The sequence below is a fragment of the Anomaloglossus baeobatrachus genome, chromosome 11 (assembly GCF_048569485.1).
Source record: "Anomaloglossus baeobatrachus isolate aAnoBae1 chromosome 11, aAnoBae1.hap1, whole genome shotgun sequence".
NCBI classification, from domain to species: domain Eukaryota; kingdom Metazoa; phylum Chordata; class Amphibia; order Anura; family Aromobatidae; genus Anomaloglossus; species Anomaloglossus baeobatrachus.
This window is the reverse complement of record NC_134363.1, coordinates 17818043-17845013: the sequence shown is the minus strand read 5'-3', so window position 1 is coordinate 17845013 and position 26971 is coordinate 17818043. Positions and strand designations below refer to the sequence as shown.

At 43.1% G+C, this 26971-nt stretch overlaps 1 protein-coding gene across 1 annotated transcript; it reads right to left on the bottom strand.

The window, feature by feature from the left end:
* Positions 1 to 4182: 4182 nt before the first annotated feature.
* LOC142256576 (phospholipase A2 inhibitor NAI-like) lies at positions 4183 to 24377 on the bottom strand. Its single transcript, XM_075328332.1, has 5 exons — positions 24296 to 24377; positions 18913 to 19026; positions 14365 to 14511; positions 10816 to 10965; positions 4183 to 4564 (listed from the first exon to the last, which is right to left on the bottom strand). The coding sequence occupies exons 1-5, from the start codon at positions 24345 to 24347 to the stop codon at positions 4416 to 4418; spliced, it is 612 nt and encodes a 203-aa protein (XP_075184447.1). The 5' UTR covers positions 24348 to 24377; the 3' UTR covers positions 4183 to 4415.
* Positions 24378 to 26971: the final 2594 nt, after the last annotated feature.

Here is a 26971-nt window from a genome sequence, read left to right as displayed (position 1 = left end):
GCAGCACTCAAGCAGGCCCAATTCTTGCACTTCCACCACCATGCTTGACTGCAGCCTGGACATACTTGTATTTTTCCTTCTCACCTGGTTGCCACCACATACATTTGACACAATATGAACTAAATAAGTTTATCTTTGTCTAATCAGATCACAGAACATGGTTGCAGTAATCCATGTCCTTAGTATGCTTGTCTTTAGCAAACCGTATGCAGCTTTCTTATGCATCATCTTTAGAAAAATCTTCTTTATGGGACTACAGCCATGCAGACCAATGTGATGCATTATGGTCTAACCTAAGCCGCCCCCCCCACCCCTGTAACCTCTGCAGTGTGCAGCGCATGGTCTGAGCACTGACAGGTGGATCCCCCACCCCTGTAATCTCGGCAGTGTGCGGTGTATGGTCTGAGCACTGACAGGTGGACCCCCCCTACTCCTGTAACCTCTTCAGTGTGCAGCGCATGGTCTGAGCACTGACAGGCAGACCCCACCTTTGTAACCTCTACAGCAATGCTGGCCGCACTTATAATATATTCTGAAAAGGCTGGATATGACGCTGAGCACGTGCACTCAGCTTCTATGATTGACCATGATGAGGCCTGTTCTGAGTGGATCCTGACTTGTTAAACCACTGTATGGTCTTGGCCATCATACTGCAGCACAGTCTCAGGGTGTCGGCAATCTTCTTATAGCCTTGGTAATCTGTATTTAGAACAACAATTGTTTGAGAGATCCTCAAAGAATTCTTTGCCTTGAGGAACTGACATGCCCAGCTCCAGGCCGGGGGTTACTCGTTACCGGGCCGGACTAGTCCGGTGATGTCGCGGCGGCGTGGCCCGGTTCTGTGACCCTGGCAGGTTATTTCGATAATAAAGGGACGATGATTGTGATGATGGGAGATGCAGTTAAGAGTATAAGTTCATGACGCCACCTGTGGTAATGCGACCATGTGGGCCGCCGTTGCTCTGTGTATTTCCCAGGGAAGATGTTGATGGCGTAGCTGAGGTAATATTGCTCCCCTCAGGTAGAGCTTGAGGCCCGGGGATCAAGAGAGGGCACGGGAAGGACATAGACGACACTGGGGGTTCAGTCAAAGTCTTCATTTACGGTACCAGTTGCACAGATTTACAGTAAGCCAGCAATCACCCGCAGTATGCTGGGATCCACCTTGATGGGCTCCCGCCTATCCCAGGCAGCTCAGAGGTCAATAACGGTGCACCCTTCAGATGTGCCTTTCCTGGTCATCTATACTGACTCTCGCTCTCCTGTCCCGCACCTCCGCACACAGTGCCCTGAGCCAGGGGCCACAGACCTTCAACAGGTTTTCTGCCTGCTTGGCTCCCTGATCTTCTGTGGCCCTCTTCCAGTGGATTTGTGTGCTGATTTTCAATCCTGGAGTTTTGTAGCCACCCAGGCCCCTGGTGTTACTAAAGAGTATGTTAGTTTTCTTTTATTCTAGGGACTGGGTTCCCATTTTGCGGCCAGATCCTTCCACCCGGTGTTCTGTGGAGCAAGCCTATGGGTGCTTCCCGCACTCCCATGTCTCTAGGATCCCTTCTTCTGTGTCACCCAGGTCGAGCAGGACCCCTAGGGTCTCTACGATTCGGTGACCCCCCCCTCACCCCACCTCTTGACCTCTGTCACTGTCAACTGTCAGCTGACTTCCTGCCCACTCACCTCAGACACCTCACCCACTAAGCTCCACCCCCAGACTGGGTTTAGGGATGGTACTAGCCACTATACAAGTCCTGCTGCACGAAGCCCTAACCACAGTTTAGTGGAGTGTTGTGATGAGTCTGTCTGTGTGTTGTGTGAACTGGTGGATGACCCCTTCCTTACCCTGAGATGGGATACCACCCTTGTGCATGAGGTGCAGCATCTCTGTGGCGACAGAAGCCTCAGGGGTGCCACAGAACCATGTTGAACTTCCAGTGACCAGTATGAGAGAGTGTGTGAGAGAACACCAAATGTAACAAACTGCTCCCCACTCCCACCTGAGACCTTGTAACACTGAGTCACATGACATCTGGGAGGGGAAATAGTGAATTGGGTGCAATTTGGCCGTTTTCATTCAGGGGTATACTCACTTTTGTTGCCAGCGGTTTAGACATTAATGGCTGTGTGTTATTTAGAGGACGCCAGATTTACACTGTTATTCATGCTGCACACTGACACTGTACATTGTATCACAGGGTCAGATCTTCAGTGTTGTCCCATGAGAAGATATAATATGTTTTATAAAAATGTGAGAGGTGTACTCACTCTCTTGATATACTATATTACATTAATTAGAGCCATTACATAGCACTTAACTAGTACAATGTGCTTTCTATTTCTGCTTAAGAACATGTATCTCTGATTTGTGCATGTTTGCCACGTTTGCAAGAATGGCGCAACATCTGAAAAAGCGTGTACTTCATATTATCACATACTTGTCGGAAATCAAAGAGACACATCAGTATATCTATCAATTTAATCCCAACAAAAATAGAAGAACAGTTAAATTTTGGATGTTTTCTGCAATGTCTGAATATCTTGAAATATTTTGAGAAGATGTTTTCCATGAGGAATTTTGACTTCTTACGGTAAATTTCCAACACTTGAGAGCCATATTTTTTTTAGAGTTTAATGATTCAAAAATGCAGTGCTCCAAAAGTTCATAGCTGATATCCCTAAAGAGGTGGAAGTTCTGTGTTTTTGAGTAAAGGGCGCTTTACACGCAGCAACATTGCTAGCGATGTCGCTAGCAATCGCACCCGCCCCCGTCATTTGTAAGGAAAATCACTGCCCATGGCGGACAAAATCGGCAGTGCGTGTCACACATACTTACCTTCCTAATGATGTCGCTGTAGCCGGTGACCAACCTCTTTTCTAAGGGGCGGTTCGTGCGGTGTCACAGCGATGTCACACAGAAGGCCACCAATAGAAGCGGAGGGGCGGAGAGCAGCCGCATGAAGGTCACTCCCACCTCGTTGCCGGAGGACGCAGGTACGCTGTTGTTCGTCATTCTTGGGGTGTCACACGTAGCGATGTGTGCTGCCTCAGGAATGACGAACAACCTGCGTCCAGAACGAGCAACGATATTTTGAAAATGAACGACGTGTCAACGATCAACGATGTGGTGAGTATTTTTGATCGTTAGCGGTCGCTCGTACGTGTCACACGCAACGAAGTCGCTAACGAGGCCGGATGTGGGTCACGAATTCTGTGACCCCAGTGATATCTCGTTAGCGATGTTGTTGTGTGGAATGGGGCCTATAGAACTCCAAATCATCAGCATAGATGTAGGAGGAATTTACTCACAACTTTGAACCTGCTGACAGGTTCCTTCTAATTATTGATACTGTTACAGTCACCAAGGAGCGGCAAACGTCTGGGAGTGGACCCACTGGGCTGTACATCGGACTCCGCTTGAGGAGCTAACCTCAAGCTAATCCCTATACAGGGACTGTCGGGTGCAGAGCCAGAGAGCCTAAATTCACGACTGCCAGGACCAGAGGTATCAGCTCTTATGGACAGAAGAGTCACTGTAGTCCAGTATGGATGTGCACTTAGGGTTAGGGCATGGACAAGGAATCATAGACGTGGCAACTGGATGAGGTATCCTGGCCATGGCAGCATGGTGGTGGTTCAGATGTGGCAGCACAGAGGTTGTAACTGAGATGTGGCAGCACCGGGGTGGTGGTAGCAGCAGGCTCTAGGAAGGGATACAGGTTAGCAGGTACAGGTAACTGGTACTAGGACACATGACATAGGACTAGATATGGCAGCGTGTATAGGACCTGAAAACTAGCAATGCACTGTGAAGGGCAACATTTCTCAGGCACCTCCCCTAAGGGGGAGCTGCCTTACGTACCTTCAGGGTGATAGCTAACGTCAAGAATAACTTCCGGGTAATAGGATGCTGGCCATTTATGAAAAGGGGGCATGGCCAACCTTTCGGCACTCCCAGAAGGCCTGCACATGACCTGGAAGCAGGAGGAGACTACAGCAGGCCTCAGGGTAGGAACGAGACACATGGACCCACCAGACAGGTGAGGAAAATGACACCCACGCTGAGGCATGAAAGCAGGAGTGTGCGGGGCACCATGCCAGGACAGAGTGCTACAGATACCATTCCATGAAGAAATAGAGACACCACATTGCTTGCTGGATATTTATTGAAGCATTCAGATAATCACATATTAATTGAACTCCTAAATGAACAGAAGTGGTTTGTTTGCAATGTTCTGAAATTTTTGGATGCTGGGATATCAAAATTCTCAAAATGACACACATTGATCTTTTAATTTCCACCAAAATCTTGGCTTTTTGCTCATATGACTACTTGTTTATGCAAAGCTAAGAAATAATTTGGATGCTCCAATTCCATTATACATCACATCCTTATATCTGTAAGACAGATTGGAAGGATTTATTCATTCGCTGGAGTTTCCTTGATTATGTTTCGTATAACACTTCAGGTACTTGTTCTTTGGTTCAGTAACCCCAATGGTGCAATCAAAATTAAATTTGCAGGCATCAGAGTTCATACAACCATGTACTGAATATTCCATCTCTGTTCCACCTGTGGTCACAAAACGAGTAGACATTATTAGGAGAAATATATACAGTTAATGTTCCTATTTTTAGACTTTTGATACTGTAAAATTTCTTTAACGGTGAATCGACGTGACCAGTGGTGTGCCTTGGGGCCAAGGGTCAAACATTCATACCCAACCCAGAGATTTTGTGAATGACGTCATCACTATGTGATGATCAGTATATGAGAGGTCTAAATTCAGCTGTGCAAAAGATAAAGGAGCAGTGATCATGTGACATGAGATGGCAGAAAGAAAGTGCAAAAGTGAGGTGATGTGTTCGGAGCTCTGCAACAGTGTACTCCTTTTTCCCCCATTTCTGTTATTCTGTATTGCTGTATTTTCTTACAAACAAAAAAGCTCTATTTTGGTCTCAGTCGTTCATAGAAGTTTGTTGTAATAGTTTTCTGGTTAGTCCTGGTGGTCATTAGCAAATGGAAGACCAGCAGTAATGCTCTTTTTTGGACAGCAATGGCTGTCTCCTTTCAACTATGCCATGAACACCCCAGTTGTTCTGTGACCTCCTTACTAAGATTAATGTAAAATGAGCCTTTAGTTGCTTAGCAGTTACCTTGGGTTTCTTTGTGACCTCTTGAACGTCTATACACTATGCTCATTGAAGGAGGTTTCTTGGTCTACCACTCAGGGGGATGGTAATAATAGATTTTAAATTCCTATAATGATGCTGGTGATCTTCAACAAACTGCTCTAAAAAATAAAAAACAGCATCACTGCTGGTCTGCAGTTTGTTGAAGATCACCAGCATCATTTTAGTAAACTAAAGTCTATATTATTACCATCCCCTAAGTGGTAGATCAAGAACCTTCCTTCAATGAGCATAGTGTATAGAAGTTCAAGAGGTCACAAAGAAACCCAAGGTAACTGCTAAGCAACTAAAGGCTCTTTTCACATTAGTTAATCTTAGTAAGAAGGTCACTGAACTACAATGGTGTTCATGCATACACACTGCTCTAAAAAATAAAAAACAGCATCACTGCTGGTCTGCAGTGTGTATGCATGAACACCATTGTAGTTCAGTGACCTTCTTACTAAGATTAACTAATGTGAAAAGAGCCTTTAGTTGCTTAGCAGTTACCTTGGGTTTCTTTGTGACCTCTTGAACTTCTATACACTATGCTCATTGAAGGAAGGTTCTTGATCTACCACTTAGGGGATGGTAATAATAGACTTTAGTTTACTAAAATGATGCTGTTGATCTTCAACAAATTGCAGACCAGCAGTAATGCTGTTTTTTGGAAAGCAATAGCTCTCTTCTTTCAATAATGCCATGAACACCAATGCTATTCGGTGTACTCCTGATGGTGGACTCATGATGTTATTAAGATTAACTAATGTAAAAAGGGCCTTAAGATGCCTAGCAGTTATCTTGGGTTTCTTTGTGACCTTTTGGATTGATGACACCAAGAAATTTCACTCAATGAGCATGGTGTACAGATGTCCAATAGGTCACAAAGAAACCCAAGGTAACTGCAAAGCAACTAAAGGCCCTTTTCCCATTAGTTAATCGTACATAGTTAAATAGTATGTAACTATGTAAGACTAACTAATGTGAAAAGGGCCTTTAGTTGTTTAGCAATTACCTTGGGTTTCTTTGTGAGCTCTTGGATTTCTGTACACTGTGCTCATTGAGTAAAATTTTTTGTCTACCACTCAGTAATAATAGACTTAAATTTCCTAAATTTGTACAAAATATGTCTGACTATGGATTTATGGAGTTTAGAGATTGTTTTGTATTTTTTTTCCAACCTGATGAGCATCAATAACTCTTCTGAGTTCCTCAAAAATATTGCCTATTCCCACCATGATGCACTTTACAAACATGTATTGGAAAAATCAGACTTTAATAGATCCCTGTTCTTTAAATAAAACAGGTCACCACTTCCACCTGATCGTCATCCCATTGATTGAAAACACCAGATTCTAATTTCATCTTTAATTTATCAGTTAATCAACACTCGATGCAAGCATGTTGCGTATTTGGAAGCCAAGGTAACTGATCTAAATAAGCAGCTTGCAACACTAAGGGGCATTGCAAACCTGGAGAGGAGTTTAGAGCTCACTGAGCTTTCTCTGGCTGGGGCCAGTGATATGGAGGAGGGTGGAAGTGGGGAAGATCAGGACCCAGAGGTAGGTAGCTGGGTAACAGTTAGAAGAAGAGGTAGGGGGAAAAGTGTCAGGGAGCCTAGTCCTGACCTGGCACAACCTGGTAAATATGCCTGTTTGGCTGATATTAGGAATGAAGGGCCTGGACTAGGGTCACTACAGCAGGATGTTGCTCCTAGCAACCAGGAAAACAACTGCTGTAGGAAGGAGGGAAATAGGAGTGCAGCAAAGCCCAGACAGATGTTGGTGGTAGGGGACTCTATAATTAGGCGGACAGACAGGGTCATCTGTCGCCGAGACCGTGAATGCCGAACAGTGTGTTGTCTGCCGGGTGCTCGGGTTCGGCATATTGTGGATCGGATAGACAGATTGCTGGGTGGGGCTGGGGAAAACCCAGCGGTCATGGTGCACATTGGTACTAATGACAAAGTTAGAGGCAGGTGGAAGGTCCTTAAAAATGATTACAGGGAACTAGGAGAGAAGCTGAAGTCCAGGACCTCCAAGGTGGTGTTTTCAGAAATACTACCGGTGCCACGAGCGTCACTAGAAAGACAGCGGGAGCTTAGGGAGATAAATATGTGGCTTAGAAATTGGTGCAGGAAGGAAGGGTTCGGGTTCATGGAGAACTGGGCCGACTTCTCAGTCGGCTACAGGCTCTACGGTAGGGACGGGCTGCACCTCAATGGGAAAGGTGCAGCTGTGCTGGGGGAGAAAATGGTCAGACGGATGGAGGAGCTTTTAAACTAGAATCGGGGGGAGGGAGGGTAGTGGAGCAAATAAGGGGATAGATAGAGCAGATAGAGACAGGGAGACGGTAGGGGTCAATGAAGGATTAGGGGGGGATGGGACATACAAGGAACGTAGGGAGGCTAGGAGTAATAAAGGTGTTAATAGGATTAAATGTCTACTGGCAAATGCAAGAAGTCTTGCAAACAAAATGAATGAATTGGAGACTCTTATGTCAACCATGGATTATGATGTTTTGGGCATTACGGAAACCTGGCTGGATGAAAGCCATGACTGGGTGACAAACATACAGGGTTATAGTACATTTAGGAAGGACAGGAAAGGCCAAAAAGGTGGTGGGGTGTGTATATTTATTAAATCTAACCTAAAACCTGTGTTGAATGATGACATTGGGGGGAACTGCAACAATGTAGAGTCAGTATGGGTAAATGTACATGGGGAGGGGAATAACGGAAAAATGCTAATTGGAGTTTGCTATAAGCCTCCTAACATACCTGAACAAATAGAGGGTGAAATGCTGAAACAAATTGAAAAGGCAGCTAATAATAATAATCGGGTTCTTATTATGGGGGATTTCAACTATCCAGACATACAGTGGGACATAGAATCTTCTGGTTCTGCTAAAAGCTGTAAGTTCTTATCTACTATTCAAGACCATTTCCTCTCTCAGATGGTAGGTGAACCGACCAGGGGAGATAATTTGCTAGATCTGGTCCTGTCAAATAGACCGGATACAATTTCAGATCTACAGGTCCGGGAGCACTTGGGCACCAGCGATCATAATATGGTAAGCTTCAACATAATATTCAATAGAACATTTCAAAGGGGGAATGCTAAAACCTGGAATTTTAGGATAGCTGATTTCAACAAATTAAGGGAAGAGCTTAAATGTGTAGATTGGGACAAAGTCATGGTAACTGGGGATACCGAACATAAATGGGGTAAGTTTAAGGATATACTACTAGAGTCCTATAAAAAACGTATACCCTCTGGTAATAAAATGTCCAGGAATAAAAAGAAACCACTATGGATAAATAAGACTGTACAAAGTATAATAAAACAAAAACAAAGGGCATTTAAAATCTTAAAGGCTGAGAATACAGAAATAGCATTGCAGGAGTATAAAGATATCAATAGGAAATGTAAAAAAGAAATCAAACAAGCAAAATTAGCTTCTGAAACAAAAATCGCCAATGACATTAAAATAAATCCCAAAATCTTTTATAAATACATTAATGCCAAAAGGAAAACAAAGGATAGTATCGGCCCCTTAAAATATAATAACAAGTTAGTTATAGAGGACAAACAAAAGACTGAGATATTAAATAGGCATTTCTCATCTGTATTCACCAAGGAACCTACTGTACCAGGGATCACTCAACAAGTGAAAAATCAAAGTCCACCACCCGATATAATTAATTTAACACAAGATGAAGTACGCCTACGTCTGAGTAAATTAAACATTGACAAATCCCCAGGGCCAGATGGCATTCATCCACGAATATTGAGGGAATTGAGCTCCGTAATCGACAGACCGCTGTATCTCATCTTTTTAGACTCACTTGTAACAGGGTTGGTGCCTCAGGATTGGAGGATTTCTGATGTGGTACCGATATTTAAGAAAGGTAAGAGGGTAGATCCAGGCAACTACCGTCCAGTAAGCCTGACATCAGTAGTATGCAAAGTTTTTGAGGGCATTTTAAGGGATGACATGCAAAAATATATTGCAGAAAATAATATGATAACTGACAAACAGCATGGATTCATGAAAGATAAGTCGTGTCTAACCAACCTGTTGGGGTTCTATGAGGGGGTAAGTTCAAACCTGGATATTGGTAATGCAGCTGATGTGATTTATTTGGACTTTGCAAAGGCATTTGATACTGTACCACATAATAGCCTTATACTAAAGCTTCAGAAGCAAGGACTAGGGGAAACTATATGCAACTGGGTAAGGAATTGGCTAAAAGATAGGAAACAAAGAGTAGTCATAAATGGTACATTCTCTAAATGGGCTATAGTCAGCAGTGGGGTGCCGCAGGGATCTGTGCTTGGACCGATTCTTTTTACTCTCTTTATTAATGACCTTGTGGATGGGATTGATAGTACAGTGTCAGTCTATGCTGATGACACCAAACTATGTAGGATATTAAAAACTGACCTGGATAGTACAATATTACAAAAAGATCTGGATAAGATGTCAGAATGGGCAGATACTTGGCAAATGTTGACAAATGTAAAATAATGCACCTAGGATGGAGTAATCCTATAGCTGCGTATACATTAAATGGAAGTAAACTCGGGACTACAGAACAGGAGAAGGACTAAGGGTATTCTCATTACAAATAAGCTGAGCAGCAGCACTCAATGTCAGGCAGCAGCTGCAAAAGCAAACAAGATTCTAGGGTGTATAAAAAGAGAGATTAGATCCCGTGATCCCAACGTATTGTTACCCCTCTATAAATCACTTGTAAGGCCACATCTGGAATACGGGATCCAGTTTTGGGCTCCACATTTTAAAAAGGACATTCAGAAGTTAGAGTCAGTTCAAAGGCGGGCAACTAGACTATTACAAGGAATGGAGGCCGCCCGTATGATGAGTAATGGAGGCTGCCCGTATGATGAGGATGGAGGCCTCCCATATGATGACAGGTTGAGAAAGTTAGATATGTTTAGCTTAGAAAAAAGACGTCTCAGAGGAGATCTCAATTATATGTATAAATACATGTGTGGTCAATATAAAGGACTGGCACATGACTTATTACTTCCAAAGACAGTACTAAGGACCAGGGGGCACTCACTGCGAGTGGAAGAAAAGCGATTCCGACACCTAAATAGGAAAGGGTTCTTTACAGTTAGAGCGGTCAGACTGTGGAATACACTACCACAAGAGGTAGTAATGGCAGATACTATAACAGCTTTTAAAAAAGGGCTGGATGATTTCCTCAGTACACAACATTGTTGGTTATAAATGACTTAGTGACTAAATGTAGAACTGGTGGAGGAAGGTTGAACTAGATGGACCTAGGTCTTTTTTCAACCTAAGTAACTATGTAACTATGTAACTATGTAACAGTTTACACACTTTTTACCACTCACACACAAGTGATTTATTCATTTTTTAAAAAAATTATAAAGTCTATTTTTTACTTAATTTTTGACTTTTTTTTAATATATCTACTTTTAGGACTTGTGTAAAAATCTGTTGTAGTTTTAGGTCAAATTTACTTGGAAATATGGAACATTCCTTGTACTTGACAAACAATTAATCACTACTGTATAAGTAATTGTTTAATTTATTTTACGTTCAATTAGATTAAAAGAAAAAAATTGTTGCACATGCTTTACTAAATGAAACATTGCTCACCTGGATCTATGGCGTCTCCTCTAAACTCATAACATTGGTTCATGGATCCAGTGCAGTTTATCTTCTTGTCGGTCTTACAGTCTTCCAAAATGCCTGTACAGTAGGCGGATGGACATTTTACCCCATTCGGATTTGGATCTTCTGCAGGAACTGGAAAGAAAAATAGAATTTTTGTTCTAACGAAATATGTTCCATCTAATTACATTTGTCATATGGTGTTTGGCTCTAAACTTGCTAGGTGTCATGAAGGCATCAGACTCTGTTCACACTGCTGAGTCAGACAGTCAACCTGTGTGTCACGCTGTACAATGGGCTGGTAAGACGTAGTACAGCATACTCCCCACTAGGTTGCAGCAGAGTAGTGAAGGAGCATCAAAGTAGCACTGTAACAGAAGGGAGGCTGAAGTACAGCAGAGTAACCTCAGCAGGCAGTTTACAGGCGAACCACCAGGGGGCAATAAAGTAGTCAAGCAGTCAGGGTCAAGCCGGGATGTCTTATTAGTGCAGAGGGAGGATCAAGATCAGGTCAGAAAACAAAACCGAGGTCGGATGCCGAGAAATGAGGTATGCAGAAGGAAACAAGTAGGGCACAGGGAACAGAAGACAAGACCAGATAGCGAGGAGACACAAATACGGGTAGAGGATGAACCAAGGATGGGTAAACAAATGACAGAAGCGGGAAGTCAGGGATTGGGACAGATGGATTAACGAAAGAGGGTTCAGGTCAGGGAAAGGTAACTAGGAGTCAGCACAAACAGGGAATCTCACCAATGTCAGTCACAGGTTGCAGTACAATACTATAATCAGCACTGGAATGACGGTTTAGCACCCAAATATAGTGTTTCCTTAAAACCGGAAAGAAGCCGAGGCGAGTTAACCCCTGACATGACCAAGCCGGGTCTTGGAAACTCTGGAGCGGTGAATACCAGTACTAAATCATGACACTGTGCACTCCTAGTTTTTCAGACAGACAGATGTAGTCTGTTTCATGTTCTCTGCTCATCAGTACAGCAGGAGTTAATCCCTGCTGGCTTAAGAACTGCAACAGGAGCTCAGAGGTTGCTAATAACCATTCACAGCCGCCTCCACCTCTTACAATGTGCTGAATCTAGTTCCTCATAGCCAGTAATAGCTCCAGTTTAGCGCCAGCAATTCCAGTCTTAGCATGTGTTCCAGTTTCTGATGATCTCTGATCAAAAAAAATCCATGGAGCCTCTGTTAGGAGTCTCAACACAGAAACTAGCCAGTTATTCCTCCGGGAAGGACCCAGCCAAGGAGTGGCTCATTTTAGGAGACCACCATAACCACCATATTAAGTGGCCCTTTTAGTCAATATCCAACTCTTTGACAAGTTTAAAGATATGAAAAGGGAAATACCAAGGCCTGGTATCCATCCACAGACAGCTGTTTCGGGGTATTGCCCCTCATCGGTGTGGAGTAGGATTCTGGCTAGGTGGGAGCAATGTCTAGTAGACCAGCAAGACAAAACATACCCTGATCTGATGATCTCTGATGGGATCTTGTGTGGTTTGGAAATTCCCTGTAGTCAGCGTATTTTCTCCCTGTATCTTATTTCTTCCTGTGCACATTTTTTTCTCTCCCTAGGGTCTGATTGCAATGTGTATGTGTTTTGGTTCTCCCCTGTTTGCGTTATTTGGAAGTATGCTGTGGATAAGGAAGCGCAGATAGGGTCTTATCTGGTGGAATTTGACAAGACAAAACAGGTAAGGTACTCACCTGTAGAAGTTGTGCCAGTCACATCTCCTAAAAAAGCATAAAATGACATCTGCTGCAGCCCCAGAGTGACGTATTACAGATGTAAAGGCAGGAAATTGGGATATGCCGCGCTGACATCGAACATCCAAAAGTTGATTAACTTCTCTTTTATTTAATCAGGTCTCTGCATTTCGCATGGCACAGCCTCCTTCTTCAGGACTATTATTACAAAAAAAAGGTTGATTTTTCTGCAAAAATTGTCCTGAAGGAGGCTGTGCCATCCAAAACGAATAGACCTGATTAAATAAAATAGAAATTAATCAACCTTTCCTTCACTCCCCACATTCGTTCACTTGCTCGTTCTTGTCACTTCCACCTCAAAAACATCTCAAGAATTCGACCTTTTCTTACCGTTGACTCTGCAAAAACTTTTACTGTCGCTCTCATTCATTCTCGCCTGGATTATTGTAACTCTTTACTAATTGGTCTCCCTGTTACTAAACTGTCCCCTTTCCAATCCATTCTGAATTCTGCAGTCAGGATCATTTTCCTCTGCAACTGCTTCACTGATGCCTCTGCTCTTTGCCAGTCATTGCACTGGTTGCCTATCCGTTACAGAATCGAATATAAACTTATCACTCTCACTTACAAAGCTCACAACGGTTCTGCACCACCATACATCTTCTCCCTCATCTCTGCCTATCACCTCACCCATGCCTTCCGCTCTGCTAATGACTTAAGACTGACATCCTCAACAATTAGAACCTCCCACTCCCGTCTTCAAGATTTCTCACGAGCTGCGCCTATGCTCTGGAACACACTACCAAGAGAAATACGATTAATTCCCAACATCCACACCTTTAAGCGGGCCTTAAAAATGCATTTCTTTAGACTAGCATTTCTTTAGACTAGCCTATCACCTCACCGCCCTGATCTAATCTAGTCTCTTTCTGCCCTTCAAAAAATGTACTTCCAGTTCTCGTCCCCTGTACCTGTATAAATTCTCACCGATGGGTTCATGCAGCTGCTTTTGAATACCCTATTAAATCGATGGCTGGACCATATATAACAAGCTTTTCTCCCCCCCATTCACCTTTTGTGCCTTCCCTATTTCCTCATAGACTGTAGCTTACGAGCAGGGCCCTCACTCCTCCTGGTATCTTAATTTTGTTATTTTGTATTGTCTCATATTGTCTGTACATGTCCCCTCTTAATTGTAAAGTGCTGTGGAATATGTTGGCGCTATAGAAACAAAACTTATTATTATTATTATTATTATTATTATTATTATTATTATCAACTTCTGGATGTTTGATGTCAGCGTGGCATATCCCTGTTTCCTTCCTTCACATCTGTTTGTGTTATTTGTGAGGTTTATTACTTTGGTCCTGACCCTCCCCAGGGGTGGGGAAGAAAGGTTGTTAGAGCAGAGATCGGACAGGAGTTAGGGTCATGCTAGCTGTCCAGACCTCACCACCATTGAGAGTACCTCTGGGATAAGGGACAGCACAGGATCCCCAGTCTGAAGGCCAGTCTAGGGGCCCCTGCTTCAGTTATCCATCACTCCTATGACAACAATGTATTTATTGTTCGATAGGTCCAATAGACAAGACGGGAAAACACCTATTTCTATCTTCAACTCTAGTTTTTCATTTTGGAAGGTTTTAAATTGGTGCAAGTTTCCACCTTTAAATGGAAAACCAAGATATTATAAATGGAGATGGATCAAATCCCAATTTATTGGAAGGTCTCAGATCTCTTCACCTATATAAGTCTGGGGTTTTGGTTCTCAAATAAGTATTCTATTATAACTATTACCATTGTGACACTTACGTCTATATCCATCGGTATTGCACAATTCCCCAGTGCAGCATTTAGCATAAAATCGAAATCTAAAATTTTGCACTCTTGCTGACCCCTTGGCGTTACACAAAGTTTCATTAGCACAAGCTTTATATATTGACTTATAGATATGTCCATCTACAAAAGAAGAAAAGACCAATAAATGGCCAGAAATTACAATGGCTAACTCAACAAAACCTACAAAAACCGACAACACTTCACAGCCAAAATGTTTTAATTAAAATTATATTTTTTATTTAAGAGCAATTAAAATAAAGAAGAAATATTGAACTAAACAAAATTTAGGGGATAGGCAAGGAAAACATCCTCTTCATTAGAACGTCCATATCATAAACACGTGTATATACTTTAACAAAAGAAATCTATATATTGAATCACTAATGCAAATCATAAAAAAGGTTATTTTCTTAGGATCATCAATTAGTGCACGAAGAGAAAAAAAATGTCAAGAAATAGAGACTTACAAAATAAACCACTATGGGTCACCATTGTGCAATGAAGGGGGTATAAGATGGATCAACACATATAATTTATTAGAATATATTCACGGTAATGAAAAATACGTTATATACATGCATATCTATTATATAAAGCTGAATGTATGTGTGTGTGTGTGTGTGTGTGTGTGTGTGTGTGTGTGTGTGTGTGTGTGTGTATGTCTGTGTGTATGTCCACTAAAGGAATTTGCGCCGTCTCATGTACAATCACGACCTTTTGCACAGACACTCAATTTGACTTGGAGAACGTCATAGACTATGTTTTGAGGGGGAATTTTAACTCCATGGTTTAGTTATTTGCCAAAAACCTGCCTCCATTAAAGTCAATGGAGCTGGGAGCCACAGTGCAGCCAGAACTTCAGAAGAATGTTGGCATGTCACAATGCACAGCCACGCCCTTAAATGGAATGTTGACATGTCACAATTTAGCTAGGCAAAGAGGCAAAGGCAGGCAGAGACAGACAGAGAGGAAAAGAGACAGACAAATAGACAGGGAAAGAAACAGACAAATAGACAGGGAAAGAGACAGACAGGGAAAGAGACAAACAGGGAGAAAGACAGGGAAAGAGACAGACAGGGAAAGAGATCGAGAAAGACAGAGAGACAGACAGAGACACACAGACAGAGAGGGAGGCAGACAGAGACTGGGAGAGAAACAGAGCGAGAGAGAGACAGATAGATAGATAGATAGATATATATATATATCTATCTATCTATCTGTCTATCTATGTGTGTATGTATGTATGTATGTATGTATGTATGTATGTATGTATGTATGTATGTGTATATATATATATATATATATATATATATATATATATATATATATATATATATATATATATATATATATATATATATATATATATATATATATATATATATATAATTATTAGAAGGTGGCCCGATTTCTAACGTATCGGGTAGTCTAGAATGCGTATGTAGGTTAGCAGATTGAATAAGGTAATGAATGGACTGGATGGGTTTGGTTTAATTTAGTATTCTTATTCTTATAATTGTTTATTGGTTTTAAAATGACAAACAGAAGGAACAGTTTTAATAGATGAGTCAAATGTTTAATGATGTCCATGGCTTGTAAGGAAAGAAGGCCATTAACAGTGTAAAGTTAAGTAAAAATATGCTGATGCTGTGATGTGGCAAATGCTTGTATGTGCCCCCGTCGTGGTGCAGCCACCATCATGACATGTGCCCCCATCCTGCGGGGTAAGGGTGCTTTCACACTTGCGTTCAACGCAATCCTCCACTATGGAGAATAGCGCAGTCCGTTAACGCATTGCGCTATTCTCCATAGACTTGTATTGACGATGTACTGTAACGCAAGTGTCTGCGTTGCATCCACTGGACGACGCATCTCCCCGAGATACCTTCCACGATTAACCTGTAAGTTAAAGAAAATAAACACATACACCCGAAAAAATCCTTTATTTGGAATAAAATACAAAAAAAAATCCTCTTTTCACTACTTTATTAAACCCCCAAAAACCCCTCCAGGTCCGAAATAATCCACAGAAGTCCAACAACGCTTTCAGCTCTGCTACATGAAGCTGATAGGAGCGGCAGTAGAACATGACCACTCTCTATCAGCTCCATGCCGCAACTGAAATGAGCCGCGCGATCACCTGTGCCCTCATTCAGGTGACCCGCGGACACATCTCTCGGGTGGAGGACTGCAGCTGTAGATGCGGGTCACCTGAGTGATGGCACAGCTGATCGCGCGGCTCACTGAGGTCACGCAGGGGATTCGCGGTTACCTCTCTCTCCTCCCGACCGCAAATCTCCTTTTCCCGGTGAAACATTAAAAAAAAACGCAAACTGTTCTTTTACAGGAATCCGTTACTTTATTAGCTCAGTATTTGCAATGCATCCATCACATGTGTCACACAACGCACTGTGTTTAGTGTATACATGCGGAGTGAGTGGGGGCGGAGCCGAGCGGGGAAGTGTCAGGCGTCGTCCGGTCGGCCCGTAGTTCGGGCTGTTCAGTTAGGTTCCCTGCACACGTAGCCAGGGTAAATATCGGGTAACTAAGCAAAGCGCTTTGCTTAGTAACCCGATGTGTACCCTGGTTACGTGTGCAGGGAGCCTTAGCTGAGGCGTTGGTCGCAGGCTCTTTAGCGCACGCGCTGTGGTGACGGTTGTCACTGAAATGACGTAATTTTGGAGCAAGACAGACAGACAGAGTAAGGCATTTTTATATATAATATATATATATATATATATATATATATATATATATATATGACACACCTCCTCATTCAAAGTTTTCTTTATTTTCATGACTCTAAAAATTGTAGATTCACATTGAAGGCATCAAAACTATGAATTAACACATGTGGAATGAAATACTTAAAAATGTGTGAAACAACTGAAAATATGTCTTGTATTCTAGGTTCTTCAAAGTATCCACCTTTTGCTTTGATTACTGCTTTACACAGTCTTGGCATTCTCTTGATGAGCTTCAAGAAGTAGTCACCGGGAATGGTCTTCCAACAGTCTTGGAGGAGTTCCCAGAGATGCTTAGCACTTGTTGGCCCTTTAGCCTACACTCTGCGGTCCAGCTCACCCCAAACCATCTCAACTGGGTTCAGGTCTGGTGACTGTGGAGACCAGGTCATCTGGCGTAGCACCCCATCACTCTCTTTCTTAGTCAAATAGCCCTTACACAGCCTGGAGGTGTTTGGGGTCATTGTCCTGTTGAAAAATAAATTATGGTCCATCTAAATGCAAACCGGATGGAATAGCATGCTGCTGCAAGATGCTGTGGTAGCCATGCTGGTTCTGTATGCCTTCAATTTTGAATAAATCCCCAACAGTGTCAGCAGCAAAGCCCCCCCACACCATCACACCTCCTCCTCCATGCTTCACGGTGGGAAGTAGGCATGTAGAATCCATCAGGTCACCTTTTCTACAAAGACACGGTGGTTGGATTCAAAGATCTGAAATTTGGACTCATCAGACCAAAGCACAGATTTCCACTGGTCTAATGTCCATTCCTTGTGTTCTTTAGCCCAAACAAGTCTCTTCTGCTTGTTGTCTGTCCTTAGCAGTGGTTTCCTAGCAGCTATTTTACCACGAAGGCCTGCCGCACAAAGTCTCCTCTTAACAGTTGTTCTAGAGATGTAAAGGTGTGTCCAAACGTTTGGTCTGTACTGTATGTGTGTGTATATATATATATATATATATATATATATATATGTATGTATGTATGTATGTATGTATGTATGTATGTATGTATGTATGTATGTACCAGCTGTACTACCTGGCTTCGTCCGTGTTAGTAACTGTTGCTAGCAAAGTAGAATGTATTAACGAAAATGTATTCGGCACACAAAACAAATAAATAGAAATGTAATTATTAAAAGGCAAAAACTAAGCTAATAGAAGCATTTCACAACTTATATTTCAACACCACAGATATTCCACACAGATTTAACTAAATTGGCCAAGTAATGTGCCCCGTCTGTCTCTTTCCCCGTCTGTCTCTTTTCCCGTCTGTCTCTTTTCCCGTCTGTCTCCCCGCCTCTTTGTCTGTGTTTTTTCCTGCCTGTCTCTATATGTCTCTTTCCTTGTCTGTCTCTATTTCTCTGTCTCTTACCCCGTCTGTCTATATCAAGGTCTGTGTCTTTCCCCATCTATCTTTGTCTGTCTCTCTTGCTGACTGTCTGTCTGTGTCTGTCTCTCTCGGGGCCAGACGTGTGAGTGTGCAAAATTTTGTGGCTGTAGCTGTGACGGTGCAGATGCCAATCCCGGACACACACACACACACACACACACACACACACACACACACATTCAGCTTTATATATTCGATTACATTATAATATACATTAACAAAAATAATGAAGTTTATATTTTGTATTTTTCAAAACATATATTTAAAAAGGCATTTTTTTTCTTTTTTTTTTTTTACAAAGGAAGAAAGTAGACATAAAAAAAATCAATTAGAACCAAGATGGTGATTCTACTATTCAGATAAAAGGAAGATTAATGTTGTACTTACTGATACAAAGGTATTGGATAACGGTCATACATCGATCTCCAAGGCATTCCATCTCAGACGTATTGCATTTTGTAGAGTTAAGGGATAAACAAGAATGACATTTATAGGAAAAGACTAGAAAATAAGAGGTAAAGGGGTAGTAAGAGAAAAAAATGCTGAATTTTCTGGTTGTCGCTAGAATCTTGTTTTACCCAATCAACAACATTTTAATTTTTTACTAATATAGGTTTTAACTAAATGTGGTTTGATGTCTTTTTGTATACTGAATATGATTTATTATGAATGAAGAAATGTTATTTTCTAAGCATATTATAATTTTAGAACTATCACTAACCTCTTACTGAAATTGGACGTACCGGGTACGTCATGGGTCATGTCGGTGTAATCACCGCCGGCTGCTGTTGTGAGCCGGTAGTGACCCCTGCACATGTCTGCTGATTTGTACAGCAGACATGTATGGCTAGCAGGTGCAGTTGGATTGGCGATCTACCCATGCCTGTTAACTCCTTAGATCACGCTGTCAAAATGCAAAATGTCAATGTCAAAAGCGCTGCAGAAGGTAGTGCACACTTACTCATCAGAGTCCCAGTGACATGCTTATGGGGAGCCGATGGATCTATGATAGCCCAGGGTCATGTGATGACTCCTGTTGATATCATGACTCACTTCCTGTAACAGCTGGCAGAAAGCTGGCTGTAAGGCTTGAAACACACATCCGTGAAACACGTGCGTGTTTGGTCCGTTTCCGTGTATACTGGAGACACGGCCAAACGTGCACCAATGTTACTATATCTCTGCGGTTACACTTGCGTTTTTGGTTATGTCCGTTAGTCCGTCTCCGTGATGCGTTTTGTGGGCCGTGTCTCACGCCAGCATGTCCGTTTTATTCACGCAACACGCAGCACGGACCCAATGAAAGTCAATGGGTCTGTGCGCACGTCCGAGTGACACGGACGCATCTCTGTTTGTTCCCTGTATGTTTTGTGCTTTTTTCATGTCATGTCAGTCTTTTTTCTTTTTATGTTTCGTTCTCTCCCTCAGTCCGTCGGTCGGTCTCTATGTCTGTCTGTCCCTCTAGCTGTCTGTCGGTCAGTTCCCCCCTCTCTCATACTTACCGTTCCCCGATCTCCAGCGCGGCGCTGCACGGCTGTTATAAAAACTCCGGCGGCTTTTCCTCTTTTGAAAAAGCCGGCCGCCCATTAATCAATCTCGTATTCCCTGCTTTACCCGCCCACCGGCGGCTGTGATTGGTTGCAGTGAGACACGCCCACCACGCTGAGTGACAGGTGTCACACTGCACCCAATCACAGCAGCCGGTGGGCGTGTCTATACTGTGCAGTAAAATAAATAAATAATTTAAAAAAAATGGCGTGCGGTCCCCCCCCATTTTAATACCAACCAGATAAAGCCATACGGCTGAAGGCTGGTATTCTCAGGATGGGGAGCTCCACGTTATGGGGGGCCCCCCACCCTAACAATATCAGTCAGCAGCCGCCCAGAATTGCCGCATACATTATATGCGACAGTTCTGGGGCTGTACCCGGCTCTTCCCGATTTACCCTGGTGCGTTGGCAAATCGGGGTAATAAGGAGTTATTGGCAGCCCATAGCTGCCAATAAGTCCTAGATTAATCATGTCAGGCGTCTATGAGACACCTTCCATGATTAATCTGTAAATTACAGTAAATAAACACACACACATGAAAAAATCCTTTATTAGAAATAAAAAACACAAACAAATTCCCTCATTACCAATTTATTAACCCCGACAAACCCTCCATGTCCGGCGTACTCCACGGTCCTCCAGCGTCGCGTCCAGCTCTGCTGCATGGAGGTGACAGGAGCTGCAGAATACACCGCCGCTCCGGTCACCTCCACGCAGCTAATGAGATGAGTAGCGCGATTAGCTAATGTCAGTCAGGTAACTCGCGGCCACCGCTGGATCCAGCGGTGGCCGCGGGTAACCTCAGTGACAGCTCAGACGATCGTGCGGCTGTCTTCATTAGCTGCGTGGAGGTGACCGGAGTGGCGGTGTATTCTGCAGCTCCTGTCACCTCCATGCAGCAGAGCTGGACGCGACGCTGGAGGACCGTGGAGTACGCCGGACATGGAGGGTTTGTCGGGGTTAATAAATTGGTAATGAGGGAATGTGTTTGTGTTTTTTATTTCTAATAAAGGATTGTTCGAGTGTGTGTTTTTACTGTAATTTACAGATTAATCATGGAGGGTGTCTCATAGACGCCTGACATGATTAATCTAGGACTTATTGGCAGCTATGGGCTGCCAATAACTCCTTATTACCCCGATTTGCCAACGCACCAGGGTAAATCGGGAAGAGCCGGGTACAGCCCCAGAACTGTCGCATATAATGTATGCGGCAATTCTGGGCGGCTGCTGACTGATATTGTTAGGGTGGGGGGCCCCCCATAACGTGGAGCTCCCCATCCTGAGAATACCAGCCTTCAGCCGTATGGCTTTATCTGGTTGGTATTAAAATGGGGGGGACCGCACGCCGGTTTTTTTAATTATTTATTTATTTATTTTACTGCACAGTATAGACACGCCCACCGGCTGCTGTGATTGGGTGCAGTGTGACACCTGTCACTCAGCGTGGTGGGCGTGTCTCACTGCAACCAATCACAGCCGCCGGTGGGCGGGTAAAGCAGGGAATACGAGATTGATTAATGGGCGGCCGGCTTTTTCAAATTAGAAAAAAGCCGCCGGAGCAGTGTGAATGCCGTGCAGCGCCGGGGATCGGGGAACGGTGAGTATGAGAGGGGGGGACACTTCAGTCACTCGGGGGATTAGTGGTCACCGGTGAATCCTTCACAGGTGACCGCTAATCAGTACACGGCACAAAGACAGAGCCGCGGCATGATAATGAAGTCGGGTGAAGTTCACCCGAGTTCATTCTCATCCCGCTACTCTGTCTTCCGACATGTAGTAACGACATTTTGCATCACACACGTACATTTCACACGGACAACACATACACATGTCAGTTATTTCACTCACGCACACACGGACATTCCACACGCACATACGGCTAGCATACGGGATACACACGCAGGCCACACATACCATAAAAACGGACCTAAAAAACGGAAAACGGACCCGAAAAACGGCCCGTTTTACACGGACGTGGTTTTCACGGATGTGTGGCGGAGCCCTAACAGAAATCGAGCATTTCTGCGGATCTGAACTGTGCAGCTATAATCAGCAGAAATGAACAAGCAATCAGGCTGCTGATCCTTAAAGTCCCCTAAGGGGAATAGTAAAAAGAAAAGTAAAAAGAAAATAAAAATTTTTAAAAAAATTACCTAAAAGTTTGAGTCACCCACTATTCACCTCATTGAAAATTAAAGGGTTAACAAAATAAAAAATATATACATATTTGGCATCACTGTGTTCAGAAATTTACGTTCTATCACAATATAGAATCAATTAATCTGATTGTTATACAGAGTAGAGGCAAAAAAATTCCAAACGCCAAAATTATGTTTTTTGGTTATCACAAATTTTGTAAAAAATGCAATAACAGGCGATCAAAACGTAGCATCTGTGCAAAAGTGGTACTGGTAAAAACATCAGCTCAAGCTGCAAAAAATAAGCCATCACTAAGCCCCAGATCCCAAAAATTGAGAACGCTATAGTCCATGGAATATGGCACCAAAAAGTACACCACTTTTTTTAGATAAAATTCAGATTATTTTTTTAACCCCTTAGATAAAAGTAAACCTATCCATGTTTGGTGTCTACGAACTTGTGCTGACCTGAGGCATCGCACCGACGACACATCAATATAACCATATAGTAAACACGGTGAATAAAATACCACCAAAACAATCGTGCAATCATACTTTTTTACAATTTTGGCGCACTTGGAATGTTTTTTGTTGTTTTTGTACACGGATAGGACACAGTCAATATAGAATGACACATTGATTGAAAACCCAGATAACATATGGATGCGCCAAATCTGGTGCTTTGCCTAAAGGCTGCTTTACACGCTGCGACATCACTAGCGATGTCGCTAGCGATCGCCCCCATCAATTGAGCGTCACGGGCAAATCGCTGCCAGTGGCGCATAATATCGCTTGTAAGTGTCACACATACTTACTGTCCTAGCAACGTCACTGTGGGTGGCGAGCAACCACTTTTTTAAGGGGGAGGTTCATGCGCCGTCACAGCGACGTCACTCAGTGGACCATCAATGGAAGCGGAGGGGTGGAGATCAGCCGGATTTAAGTCACTCCCACCTCATTGCCGGAGGACGCAGGAACGGTGTTGCTCGTCGTTCCCGGGGTGTCACACGTAGCGATGTGTGCTGCCTCAGGAACGACCAACAATCTGCGTCCTGAACTAGCAACGATATTTGGGAAATAAACGACGTGTCAATGATCAACGATTCGGTGAGTATTTTTGATCGTTAATGGTCGCTCGTAGGTGTTAAACGCAACGACGTTGCTAACAATGCCGGATGAGAGACACGAATTCCGCTACCCCAACGACATATCGTTAGCGATATCATTACGTCTAAAGCCCCTTAACTCTGCCTGGTTGCCTTAATGAGGTAGCAATCGGGTAATATTTTTGGGGATGATGTCAACTGTGAATTGAGAGCAAGTATCAAGCCCAGGGGTTAGTAATGGAAAAAGTGTCTATCAGCACCCCTATTACTAACCCGGAAAGTGTAGAGTAAACAAACCACACATACATAAGAAAAACCAAGTTTATTTGAATAAAAACTCAACAGTCCCTTGTTTGAAAACTTATTAAGAAAAGAAGAAATCCTTGATGTTTTGACGAAATCTAATGGAGCAATGTTCGCTAATGCCCGTAGATTCCTCACTCATACCCAAGCATAGCACTGCTCGCTTGAATGGTTTGCACTTGTAACTCACTTGAACTTTGAACCTGAATTTAGTTTTTTTATAAGTTGGTTTCTGAACCCAAAATCTGAATATCGAACCTTGGGTTTGCTCATCTCAAGTTCCTGTAGACAGATATGGAGTTCTGGGTCACGTTTGAGTCAAGTCTGGGTCCCGAACTGATCTTTTAACCAAAGTCCAGCCAAACTCTGCAAACCCGAACTTCCATGGGTTTGCTCATCTCTAGTTAGGAATTGATGCATATAAACAATCATTGGATATGAAGGATTTGGGTCTATCTGTAAATACCACGGAATATTTAAGAAATTAGTTAACAAGAATTTTTCCCACTTCAAAACATGTTCTAGTGTGTATCACAATTTCGAGAATTGTATCAAATATAAAGTAATTATATTTTTTAGAATATACCTGTTTAAAATGATTATAAAACATTTGATGATAGTGCTCAGTGCATAATATGTATATGCTGTGAACTGAATATACTAGTTTTACCTGAGGCAACAAGAGCGGAAATCAGGCAAAGTAAAGCCACCAGGTTCTTCATTGTGGATGTTGGACGTCGTCTCGGATTCTCTTCTGCTCGTCCTGTTGTGTACTCATCGATGATATAAAAATTTTTTTCGAACGTATCATGGGATGGATGAGATCTCTAGAAAAACACTTGCAATAGCACTCCACATATCCAAACTTCTCTAAGACATCCTCCCTAGTAGAATAGTCGATGTCCTATAAAATGAGTCCTTCAGGATATCTGATACATTGATCTTGCCAAAAAGAAAACAATTGTGTCTTGTTTGTTTTTACGTAATGTTTAATTTCCTAAAATATCCTGAAAATATATTTACTTTCCCTGAGCAATTTTCATTGGATAGATTTTGGTTGTGTGTGTATAAGATTCTTATAGCTTGATTCTCATTCAGGCGTCTAAAGTAAATTTTCAATGCTGAACGTCATTCTGATTTTCATGATAATAGTAGATCCTAATCAGATGATGACTATACTATCTCTTAAGCCATCAAGGTTATGTCACTGTGATATTGAGCTCCAAATCCCTGTACTGTAATAAGGGGGATTTAATTAACAATTTTGTAACACTTTGGGAGTCATAAGAAATAGTATTTTTAGTGTTCGTCAAAAATTGCAACTTTTCTCGGGGTTCTTTTCTTCTGAAATGTGTCATGAAAAATTGTCAGCGCTGTGCTGGAGAGAGAGCAACTGTTAAGGCAGCAGATTTATTGTAAAAATGTCAGAAATTAGACCAAATCCATGTGTAGATTCCAATTTCTATTGCTAGAACAGTTCAGAGATGCTCAAAATTTCGTAAAGTAGTTGACAGCTCATTCTCAATCAGAGTGTTTTACCCTATTAAAATAACAACACTCATACTCACCTCCAGTGACGATGCTGCTCCAGTGGTATTGGCACTCACTTTCCTGGGGCTTACACAATGTTGTTACATTACACGATCCCTGCACCCAATCAGCGCTGGCTTCACTCTTCCTACCATTGGAAGAATTCAACATTGAGTAGTGATGAGCGGGCACTACCATGCTCGGGTGCTCAGTACTCGTAACTAGTGATGAGCTGGCACTACCATGCTCAGGTGCTCAGTAATCGTAACTAGTGATGAGCGGGCACTACCATGCTCGGGTGCTCAGTACTCGTCACCTCATGCCGATTACAACTCAAAAACATCTCCCGGATCTGTGCTTTCCTTAACCAAGAATCAGCAAAAACATTAGTGCATGCCCTCATCATCTCCCGCCTCGACTACTGCAACCTCCTGCTCTCTGGCCTCCCTTCCAACACTCTTGCACCCCTGCAATCTATCCTAAACTCTGCGGCCCGCTTAATCCACCTCTCCCCTCGCTACTATCCAGCCTCGCCACTCTGCCAATCCCTTCACTGGCTTCCCATCACCCAACGACTCCAGTTCAAAACACTAACCATGACATACAAAGCCATGCACAACCTGTCTCCTCCCTACATCTGTGACCTAGTCTCCCGGTACCTACCTGCACGCAACCTCAGATCCTCACAAGATCCCCTTCTCTGCTCCTCCCTTATCTCCTCTTCCCACAATCGCGTACAAGATTTCTCCCGTGCATCCCCCATACTCTGGAACGCTCTACCTCAGCACATCAGACTCTCCCCTACCGTGGAAAGCTTCAAGAGGAACCTCAAGACCCACCTCTTCCAACAAGCCTACAACCTACAATAGCCCTCAGTCCAGTAGACCACTGTGCAACCAGCTCTGTCCTCACCTATTGTACCATCACCCATTCCCTGTAGACTGTAAGCCCTCGCGGGCAGGGTCCTCTCTCCTCCTGTACCAGTCTGTTATGTACTGTTAATGATTGTTGTACATATACCCTTTCACTTGTAAAGTGCCATGGAATAAATGGCGCTATAATAATAATAAATAATAATAATAATAATAACTAGTGATGAGCGGGCACTACCATGCTCAGGTGCTCAGTACTCGTAACTAGTGATGAGCTGGCACTACCATGCTCAGGTGCTCAGTACTGGTAACTAGTGATGAGCAGGCACTACCATGCTCGGGTGCTCAGTACTGGTAACTAGTGATGAGCAGGCACTACCATGCTCGGGTGCTCAGTACTGGTAACTAGTGATGAGCGAGCACTACCATGCTCAGGTGCTCAGTACTCGTAACTAGTGATGAGCACGTGTGTCGCCCCAGGGGTGATGATCCTGTTCGGGGACACCACAGGTCTTCTCAAAAGGTAACAGGCATTTGTCAATGTTTGTATGTGTATCGTGACACCACTCACGCTTTACGGTCAGTAAGCTAATTGACCGCCGCTGCAGATTTTATGAGCTTCTGGGGCTGATGGAGTCTGCAGCCAGGTGTTGTGGCCTCTCGTGAGTGAGGCAGGCCCCAGGGGCTCAGGTAAGCAGAGTAGCGGGTCCATAATAATTCAGGCAGAGTCCAATGATCCTTAACTGATTTTTACTCACTCTTTGATGTTTTTGCTGAGCGGACCCGGGCGATGCTGCGATTAACCAGGTAGGACCAGGTATCCTTCAGGCCAGTCTGAGGGTAACAATTAGCTCGCCTTGCTAGCACTTCTTTGTTCGGATACCCCCTGACCTGAAGTACCATGGGGGTCTATCCAGGGAGTCGCAACTGCCTTTTCTCCAATG